At 35.7% G+C, this 10,970-nt stretch overlaps 1 protein-coding gene across 1 annotated transcript; it reads left to right on the forward strand.

The window, feature by feature from the left end:
- The first annotated feature begins 1,034 nt into the window (after nucleotides 1-1,034).
- Nucleotides 1,035-3,464, forward strand: LOC149223806 (phenylalanine aminomutase (L-beta-phenylalanine forming)-like). The gene has a single exon (XM_089383408.1). The coding sequence runs from the start codon at nucleotides 1,134-1,136 to the stop codon at nucleotides 3,186-3,188; it is 2,055 nt and encodes a 684-aa protein (XP_089239534.1). The 5' UTR covers nucleotides 1,035-1,133; the 3' UTR covers nucleotides 3,189-3,464.
- Nucleotides 3,465-10,970: the final 7,506 nt, after the last annotated feature.

Consider the following 10,970-nt stretch of genomic DNA (forward strand, 5'->3'; position numbering starts at 1 on the left):
CTATAGCTCACATAGATCATTACCACAAAATACCTTCACAAGTCTGATTAAACCTTGCTTAAAATAGTAAAAAAACTCCTAATCTTCCATTACTGGAACAAACCTTTTTAAATAATATAAATATTCAATATAATTTTATAAATATAAAGTTAAAATATATAAATATAAAATCTATAAAAATATATATTAATTAATTGATTTATTGAATTTTGATTTAAAAACTAAAATGGAAAGCCACTCATGAAAGGTACTACTTCAATAAATATTTAAATTTAAATATAAATATAGATGTTTGAAACTTTTCAAAATATAAATATCTAAAAGTGTGAGGAAAAAAAAACATGGAAAATTCAAGAAAAGGGTCCTATAACAATGATTGATGCACGATATCGAAAAACATCTAAGCATAGATTTGTAAAAGTTTGGGGCAGAAGAGGGATAAAAACATCAATAATAATGGTGAGAAGGGTGATATGAATGTAGATAAAGAAGCATAAGTGATGTAAAAAGCAAAAAATAGAATCTGGTCTTCAATCTTCAAGAAAAGAAACTCCGATCCTAAAGTCATTTTGGGTTTGTTTTAACAACGTGGATTAATTCATATTCTCTCATTCCCATTTCCCATTCTATCTTTTTTGAGATTTTCAAAATCATTTCCATTCAAGCTTTTATGAGATCTTCAAAATCTTTGTTATTATGTCATTAAAACCAAGGATGTGTTCCAAGGCTCATAATAATTGTACTCCAAAACATGAATAGAATCCAGCACTTTCTTTTTCATCCTCACAATCCCTTATCCCATAAGTGTCGAGTATTCTTATCCTCAGAATAGAGACATTACAACTTTAGTGGGTCTCCCTTAGCTTGAGTGTACTCTCATTCTCTGTTTCAGTTCGAATCTCTGGTGGATTTTGCTTCTAGCAGTCAAATCGCTAGACGAAACAGTTTAGCAATGTGCAGAATGCAACAACAAGATCGGATTTTCTTTATGTTCGACGAGAACTCTGAGGGGTATAAAGCCATGGGGCAGCTGCCCAGAGTTTTCCAAGTTGTAGTCTGGTCTGGTGGGACTTTAAGGTGTCTTATTGAGAAGTTTGAGTGAGCCATTTCTGTAAGCTTTGAATTAGTCTGCAATGGAGTACGCCCAAGTCAAAGGAAAAGGTTGTGCTACTGCTTTTCCTTCTCACGTTAAGGACATTGTCCTTCTGATCAATACCTTCAACGAAATCAAGAACATCAATGTCGATGGTTCTCGCATCACCGTTGCCCATGTTACAGCCCTAGGGCGAAGACACCAAGTGAAAGTGACACTTGATAATCATGGCGGGAATGGCAGAGAACGGGTTGAGAGGTGTTCTTTGTGGGTGCAAGAGAAAGCCAAGGAAGGCGCTGATATCTATGGCGTGACCACTGGATTCGGTGCTTGTTCAAGCAAGAGAACCAACCAACTGAGCGAGTTGCAAGAAGCCCTAATTCGGTGTTTGCTAGCTGGAGCATTCACCGGCCCTTCTTCGTCGCCGGGGGAGCTCTCCCCCATCACCACTCGATGCGCCATGTTTCTGAGAATGAATAGCTTCATCTATGGCTGCTCCGGGATTCGATGGGAGATCATGGAAGCGCTACAGCAACTTATCAATACTCAGATCACGCCCAAATGCCCCTTGCGAGGCTCTGTGAGCGCTTCAGGTGACCTAATTCCCTTGGCCTACATAGCAGGTCTGCTAATTGGGAATCCTCAAGTCAAGGCTCGAGTTGGGGGTCATGGTGAAGAACAAGAAGTGGCTGCACCGGAGGCTCTGGTGAAAGCAGGCCTGCAGCCCTTCAAGCTCCAGGCCAAAGAAGGCTTGGCTCTTGTCAATGGCACTTCGTTTGCCACCGCCCTCGCTGCCACCGTCATGTATGATGCCAACGTTCTGCTCTTGCTCGTGGAAATGCTCTGTGGAATGTTCTGCGAAGTCATCTTCGGGCGTGAAGAATTCGCGCATCCGCTGATCCACGAGTTGAAGCCGCATCCAGGGCAGATACAGTCCGCGGCACTTCTTGAATGGCTTCTCAGAAACAGCCCCTTCCAGGAGCTTTCAAGAGAGTATTACAGCATCAATTCTCTGAAAAAGCCCAAACAGGACCGCTATGCTCTACGTTCGAGTCCCCAGTGGCTGGCCCCTCTGGTGCAGACAATAAGAGAAGCCACGGCCACAATTGAGACAGAGATCAACTCTGCCAACGATAATCCCATCATTGACCATGTCAACGGCAAGGCCCTCCATGGCGCCAATTTCCAGGGCAGTGCAGTGGGATTCTATATGGATTATGTTCGTGTAGCTCTGGCTGGACTGGGTAAGCTCATCTTTGCACAGTTCACAGAGCTAATGATTGAATTCTACAGCAATGGGCTCCCGGGCAACCTTGCCCTGGGTCCTGACCTGAGCTTGGACTATGGCTTCAAGGGAGTCGACATAGCCATGGCTGCTTACAGTTCCGAGCTTCAATTCCTGGCTAACCCAGTCACTACCCACGTTCACAGTGCCGAGCAGCACAACCAGGACATCAATTCTCTGGCCCTCATATCTGCTAGGAAGACTGAAGAAGCTCTGGATATCTTAAAATTAATGCTGGCATCTTACTTATCAGCTCTCTGCCAGGCAATAGATCTCAGACAACTAGAACAAATACTTGTAAAAACTGTGTTAGGAGTCATTTCAAGTGTTTCAGATGCATGTCATCTCCCTGAATCCATTAAAGAAGAGCTTATTAACGTTGCCAGGGGTATTCCATTGTACACATATTTAGAATCCCCTTGCGACCCTGCCCTCTCACTTGTCTCTGCCCTCAAACAAACATTTCTCGACTCCATTCTTGCATTCCACGACCTTCAAATTGTAGAGCAGATACAAGAGTTCGAATCCCACCTCAAGCAACGACTAGAAGAGGAGCTAACAGCAACCAGGCTGTCATACGAGCAGCGCACTCGCATTCCCATGCAGGAAGGCTCCTGTTGCAGAACATTAATCCATGGCTCAAAATTCTTTGCTCTGTACGCATTTATCCGGGAGGAGCTCAACACCAAAATGATGACTCCGAGGACAGAGCAGACGCCCCAGCAGGATATCCAGAAGGTGTTCGATGCAATTGTGGATGGCCGAATCACTGTACCTCTGCTTCAGTGCCTCAACGGATTCATAAATTGATTGATATCATCAATTTATGAAAGAACACGCCCACGCTAAGAAACTTGCATCCTTCCTTGCAGTATTTTCATCTATCTCTATAAATGCACCAGCCTCACTGCATTTTATATACATTCATCTCTATATATGCACAATGCTCACTGCATTATGTATTTCCACCTCAATATATGCACGTAGCCCCTGCTTGTGTAATAATATTGCTGGTCATCGTTTTGCCATCATATCAATATTATTGTAATCTACAATATCATCATAATAGACCGAGGTTGGTTTCTTTTACTTTAGGAGTTTACTTAAATATTATTATTATATATATGTATATATGAAAATTTTCAAGAATATTTCAAAATTATAATAGTTTTCATGATGTAAAGAGTCATGAAATATTAGTTTTGATGGTTAAAAGTTCAGAAAGGTTAGTTTTGATGATTTAAAGTTCAGAAAAGTTGATCTTGGTATTATAGAGATGTTGATTTTTTTTTGTGCTAATCAAAATTTAACTTAATCTTGATCTTCGAAATTAGAGTTGAACACTTCTTTTTATTTGCTATTTTTTTGTAGCACAATTATTCTTAAATTTAGATATAACTGTGTTTCTTCTTAAATTTAGATGTATTATTGGTGTTTTGCATAATGATATATTTATGTATTCACTAATTAATATTGAAGATTAGTTTTTTTATGTTATTTTTATTTTTAATCATTTATAATTGTAATTAAAATTTGAAGCAGTTTTGAAGAGTTTTTTCTCATCTAAGTTGTTTGGGAAAAACCATAACTTTCTATTATAGTGAAAAATTACATGTTGTAGATGTTATTGGCATATGCAAAACGAAATATCCTATAAACAAAAACTCTGTAATAATCTGTATAATAAAAACCCAGAAAAAAATTATCTGTATGCATATACAAATATGTTACACAATTTCAAAAATAACAAAAAAATTCACAATCTGTGAGTGGCTGTTCAGTTATCTCAAAAAAACTATGATGTTTTCTATCTTACTCTTTTATATTAAGTATTTAAAAGTGATCGGATTCTTAATCGTATTGGAGAGGGTGTATTAATTTTAATTTTGAAATTATAAATTATGAAATCTTTGATTTTAGTTTTGAATTATAAATTATGAAATCCTTTGGAATTCACTCTATTTCATGTTTAAGTTTCATATAAAATAATAAAATATTCAAAATGCAGAGGAGTTTTTTCTTATATTATAACTAAAGATTATATTTTCAATCTTTTTAGAAAAATATTATAAGGAAAAGGAAAAATATATATACTTTAATTTTGAGATTATAAGTCACCAAATCATTTTAAATTTTACAGTTATAAATCACGATGTCCATGGCGTAAACGACTGACATCGAAAACGAGCATGTTCCTGTTTTCCACTTCGCTCTTAAATCTTAAATTCATTTTTGGTGGTCATAGACTATAGTGCGATGAAGATGAGTGTTCCTTTCATCACTTTTTAATTCAGACACATAATTGATAGAGCTTTTTTTTTTTGCAGGAAATGCTTTCAGTGGACATATAAACTTTTTTGCAGGCAATAATTTCTGTAGAATTATGAGCTTTTTTTTGCGGGCAACGCTTTCAGTTGATTTATAAACTTTTTTGCAGGCACTTCTTTCCGTCGAATTCCATCTTAGATTTCTGTGAAGTTATCATATTAGCTATGTGGATCTGCATTTAGGCTTGCTATTTTCATCATACATTTCTTGGAAGTTTTCACATTTAGTTATGAGAAATCTGCGCTATTTGATGTTTACAGTTGCACGGCTGGACAGAAGAGTGTATGCAGGTTGTGCACGTAACGTATCTTATTCTTCAAAGTGTTTTCTTTGAAAAGGAGAATATCTTTCTTGTGAGTTTTCACATTTATTTCTCTTTCAAATACGCTTAATTATGAGAAATCTGCCCTATTTGATGTTTACAGTTTCACGGACTGGACAGACTATAGTATGCAGGTTGTGCACGTAACGTCTCTCATTCTTCGAAGTGGTTTCCTTGAAAAGGAGAATATCTTTCTCGTACGTCTTCCCATTTACTTCTCTTTCAAATACGCTTAGTTATGAGAAATCTGCCATATTTGAGGTTTAAAGTTTACAATTGCACAGACTGGACAGGAGTATATGCAGTTTGTGGACGCAACTTCTCTTATTCTTCTAAGTGTTTTGTTTGACCAGGAGAATATCTTTATTGCTTCAGGCTTCAACAATGCAAAAACACAATAAACACACTAAAAGAATCTGCAGAAGACAAACAACAAAGAGAAAGAAGCGTCGCAATATTATCTAGGTACAGAGTATCGCAAAGCTTTTTGCATTTGCATAATATATATTATTTTAATGTGTTTTATATTTTATGTCATTAAAAGCACTTTCGATTTAAAGGTCAATGATTCAATTCTGTGGAGACTCTAAAAGTCACATTCCGTGGTCGAGCCCGCAGAAAGTAATCCTTTCAAAGTCTGATGCTTACAAATAAATCTGCCTGCAAGAAGTGATCTCTTTAGATCCCCGTAGAAAGTAATGCTTTCAAAGTCTGTGATCCTTTCAAATAAATCTGCTCGCAAGAAGTGATCTTCTTAGATAAATTTAGAGTGTTGGCAAGAAGTGATTTTTTTAGATAAATCTGCTTGCAAGAAGTGATTTTTTAGATAAATTTACCGTGTTGGAAAGAAGTGATCTCTTTGATAAATTTACAGTGTTTGCCAGAAGTGAACTTTTTAGATAAATCTGCTTGAAAGAAGTGATTTTTTAGATAAATTTACAGTGTTTAAAAGAAGTGATCTCTTTAGATAAATTTACAGTGTTTGAAAGAAGTGATCTCTTTAGATAAATTTACAGTGTTTGAAAGAAGTGATTTCTTTAGATAAATTTACTGTGTTTGAAAGAAGTGATTTCTTTAAATAAATTTTGAGTGTTCGCAGGAAGTGATCTTTTTAGATAAATCTGCTTGCAAGAAGTGATTTTTTAGATAAATTTATAGTGTTTTGCAAGAAGTGATCTTTTTGGATAAATTTACAGTGTGAAGTGGTCTATTTAGATAAATTTACAGTGAAAATCTGCCTGCCAGAGGTGATCCTTTTAAAAAAATATGCAGTGTGAACGTTATACCTTACATTGGATATTTCGCTCCATTCCTTGTTTTCCAGTGAGCAAATGCCAAAAAGTGACTGTAAACATTACGAACGACTATAGCTTGTAAATTTAGACTCTCTGTTGAATTGATGAAAATAAGTGTCTAGAATTTTCGAACGACTATAGCTTGTAAATTTAGACTCTGTTGAACTGATGAAAATAAGTGTCTAGAATTTTCGAATTTAAGGCCAGACGCTTTTATTTAAGCTGTTTTCAAAGAAGACCTAAAATTTTTATTTAGCCTGTTTTCAAGAAGACCTAATTTTTTTATTTAGACTGTTTTTCAAGAAGACCTAAAATTTCTGATTTGAGACTATAGAATTCTCGTATTGAGCGTTCATTTTGTATTGGACACACCATCAGCTATGCAGGGGCTGCTGTTTGGTAATGGACATGGATATTTAACATTAAAGTAAAAGCCGGCATCATTTCATAGCTTATTAGGGAATTGGTGTTCCTTATTATACAGTTCATCTCTTGGATGAGGAAAAATTCACGAGTCTAATTAACCATATTCTGCCCTTTGTTTTGCCTTTTATGTTGCTTTAAAATTGATGAAAAATGCAGTGATAAAGGCTTATTTAATGGAGTAGTGTGAACTTGATCTTCAGGCTCCAGCGAGTCAGGCTTCTTTTCAATATGACGTATTTTGAGGATGAGGCTACTCTTTGAAAATGTTCTTAGAGACTAAGAAACAGAACAGAAGTATTTGGAGGCCTTGGACAGGTACTAATAGCAGTGAAATACGATGCTTTTTCTTAAATGGTATTTCAATGGTTTGCAGTTTTAGACTACATGGAATCGATTAAGTAATTCAATCTATGTTACAGACAAGACCGAACTAAAACAGTTGCTACTTTGCCAAAAGATATGAAAGTACTCTCAAAATTTAACGAAACGATATCAAAGAGATAATTCCGTTTCTAACGCTAGATAACTTCAGCTTTAAATTGCTGTTGATATTTTGATGTGAAATCACAGTTGAGAACTCAACTATTAACACCAAATATCTTCCAGTAGCTTTGAATTTGAAATCACAGTTTAGAACTCAGCTATTAACACCAAATATCTTCCGGTAGCTTTGAGTTTCTGTTGTAATTTTTATGCGAATTAAAATTTGAAAAATCATAGTTGAGAACTCAGCTTCTAGATAACTTCAGGTAGCTTTGAATTGCTGTTGAAAATTTTGCCAGAATTAAAGAAATCACTCTTGAATGCATACATTATTTTGTGTTTGAAAGTCTAGTTGTGTTGTATACTTATACCACATTTGTTTTGGAACAAGCTATTGGAAAAATACCCAATATTATAATATTTTTGATGACTTGAAGAATTTAGAAAAGTGGCTATCATGATTAAAAGTTTAGAAAAGTTGACATCGATTAGCAAAAAAATGGTTAGTATTTTAGGTATGTCGATTTTTTTCTTTATGCTAAACCAACTTATTTTTCTTGTTCAAAATTAGGGTTAACCATCTCTTTTTTATCTACTAATTTTTTTTATTGCATTACAATTCTTCTTTAAGTTTAGATATATTATTTGTTTGTTGCATGATGACATATTCTTGTATTTACCAATTATTTAGTAAGGATTATCATCTTTATGTTATTCTCACTTGAGTAGTTTATAATTTTGACTGGATTTTGAATCAAATTTTAGGAGCATTTAGTCATCCATGATGTTTGTTTTATTTTTGTACATTGAATATGATTTTGACTAAAGTTTGAACCATATTTCAAGAGCATTTAGCATCCATGATGTTTGTCTTATTCTTTCTACATTGAATATCTAAAAATTAGTCATCCATGATGTTTGTCTTGTTTTTTCTACATTGAATATTTGTCTTGTTTTTTCTACATTGAATATCTAAAAATGATGGGAAATAGTAGGCTTCTATGAGGAAGGTGAGAGAGGATGTATCCACTTTTGAGATTATAAGTTATGAAATTAGGTTGGCTTCTATGAGAAAGATGAGAGAAGATGCATTGACTTTAATTTTGAAATTATAAATTACCAAAATTTTCTAAATCTTTTTTGTTTCATTGTTAAACTTCATATAACATATCAAAATATTTTAATATATGAGAGGATAACAAGAATACTTTTACCAGAAGTGACTGCCCTTTAATGAGATTATAAGTTACTATTTTCTTTTTTATTTACTCTATTTTTCTAAAGATATTTCATCCCCAAAATTATATGAGATAAAAACAATGACCAATTTTGAAAAATGCAGCAACAAAGCCTCAATTTGATTTTGCCTTGGTCAAATTGAGAAAATTCGAAATATTTCCACATCAGTAGAGAACTTGGATGTAGTTAACTTGTGTGACATGGCTCTTGTAACTCAGTTAGCTCAGTAAATTCAAGTTAGAGGGCTTGAAGTTCACTTAAACATGTGTGATTGCTAAATTTTAGTAATCCAATTCAATTATATTCAGTTGAGTTCATTTAAACTCGTTCTAACAGTTAGAGGAACTAGTGGAAGGTCAGTTGTGTAATGGGACAACAGTCTAACTCAGTGATCATCCAATTAACTGATCAATCAACCCAAAATAGCTAGTGCATACAGAGAATTCGAGTTCCCCAACTGTGGTGGAGATTCCAAGGTAGTCTAACATCAGTGGTAGACTTGTCTTGAGTGTACATGTGTTGCATGCATTGAAATGATCAACCTTGTGAATCGCACAATCAATTGGAGGAAAATTCCTAAAATAACAGGGGCTAATTCTCTAGGAATTACGCAAGGAAATAGTGGCTCAAGCTAAGGCAGAAATTGACTAAGTTTGGGTCAGAGCTTCTCATTGAGCAAAGAGATAGGTTATTCACTTGCAGGTTGATCTCAGATTGAGGTAGGAATTGTAATACATCTCTATTCATTTGATTTAATGCAAGCATGCTTAAGGGGTTTTAGTAGTGCTTTTCCCCTAGAAAAATATTGTGCATGTGTGTTATTTCTTATTGCATGTCTGAGATTGTTGTTCTAAATTATAAATTAATTTCCGCAGAACAATAGAGTAGAATTGTGTCTCTTGATATAAATTAAAATTTCTTGAGCAACTGCAATTTTACATCATAATTCTACATGGTATCAGAGCATGATTCACACTATAGCAGGAATATCGAAATTATTTCTTAGAAAATTCGAATTTGTAGCTCCAACGTAGCAGGATCTCTTTAGAGTTTGGAAAATGACCTTCAACGAACTGAGATTAGAGTATGCCTTGGAAGGCAGCTCGAATTTCATTACATGGAAGGATCGCATGGAGGCGATGCTAGATGACAATGGATTGATAGAATATGTCAAGACAAATATTGCAAAAACACATGCATCTTATGCATAGAACCTAGCCCAATGGAAGAAAGATGTAGCTAAGGCAAGGAGAATAATCTTGGAGGGAGTGCGAGACCACATTGTCTCAAATCTCCATGGGAAAGAAACTCCTTTCGCAACGTGGAAGGCACTGACAGAGCTGTTTGAGAATAGCAGTGACCACATGAAACTGGACCTAAAAAAAAAACTTTGAAATATCAAGATGCAGAAGAATGACATTATTCTGCAGTATCTTAGCAGATTTACCCAAGTTTGTGATGAGCTTGGAGGGGTACGTGTGAATGTTTTAGAAGATGACCTTGTGAGCCTAACTCTTATAAGCTTTCACAAAAGTTGGCATAACTACCAGGACTTAGTGAATGGGAGGGAGAAATTATCGAATTGGGAATACTTGTGGTCTGATTTGGTACAATAAGGGATTAGGAGAAATACCAGAGAGGGAACTTCATCTAAGGGTGGGGATGAAGAAAATTTTGCATTGGTTGGAAAGGGAAAGAAGGAAAAAGGGAATAAATCTCAAACCAAACCAGAATCCAGCCAAGGGGGAAAGAAGAAAGACTTGTCCAAAATAAAATGCTTCAATTGTCATGAATTCAGGTTCTATGCTACAAAGTTTCCACACAAAAAGTCTGGCAAGAAGAACTCAGGAAGAGTAGCAAGTGAGGCATTAGCTTCATAGTTTGAGTTAGACTTCACCCTTATCGCATGCACAACCAGTGTTGTGATGGGGAGTGTGAGGTACTTGGACTCTGGTGCCTCATTCCACATGACAGGGTATAGAGAGTTTTTACAGTAACCTTTCGCAGGGAGTCAGAATCTCCTCTTCGCCTCAAAGATGTCATGTTTATTCCAAGCCTAAAGAAGAATCTCATCTTTGTAGTAGTTTTGGAAGACCGTGGTTATGACCTGATTTTCAGCAAAGGGAAATCATTCCTGAGACACACAACCACTGAATAGGTGAAGCATATTTTCGGGTAAAGAACCTATACAAGTTGGATGTGGAAGATTGTGTTGCATTAAGAAGTAAAGAAGAGAAAGTGCAGAGACGTGATGTCAGTGAACTTGGCATAGGACAATGAGCCATTTGCATCATGACACCTTAAATATTATGCATCAAATAACCATTGGCCTCCCAAAAGGTGCAGTTGAGCAACAAGATGTCTACAAATTTTGTACCTTGGGGAAGTATGTGAAATCCACATTCCATGAATGGGAAAACAAAGCACATGCAGTCTTGCAAAGAGTACACTCTGATGTTTGTGGACCCTTATCGACAGCCTCCACTGCTAGACATAAAT

Source organism: Pinus tabuliformis, chromosome Q (genome assembly GCF_031772625.1).
Source record: "Pinus tabuliformis cultivar Carrire ecotype Pingquan chromosome Q, CPIR1, whole genome shotgun sequence".
In the NCBI taxonomy this organism is placed as follows: Eukaryota; Viridiplantae; Streptophyta; class Pinopsida; order Pinales; family Pinaceae; genus Pinus; species Pinus tabuliformis.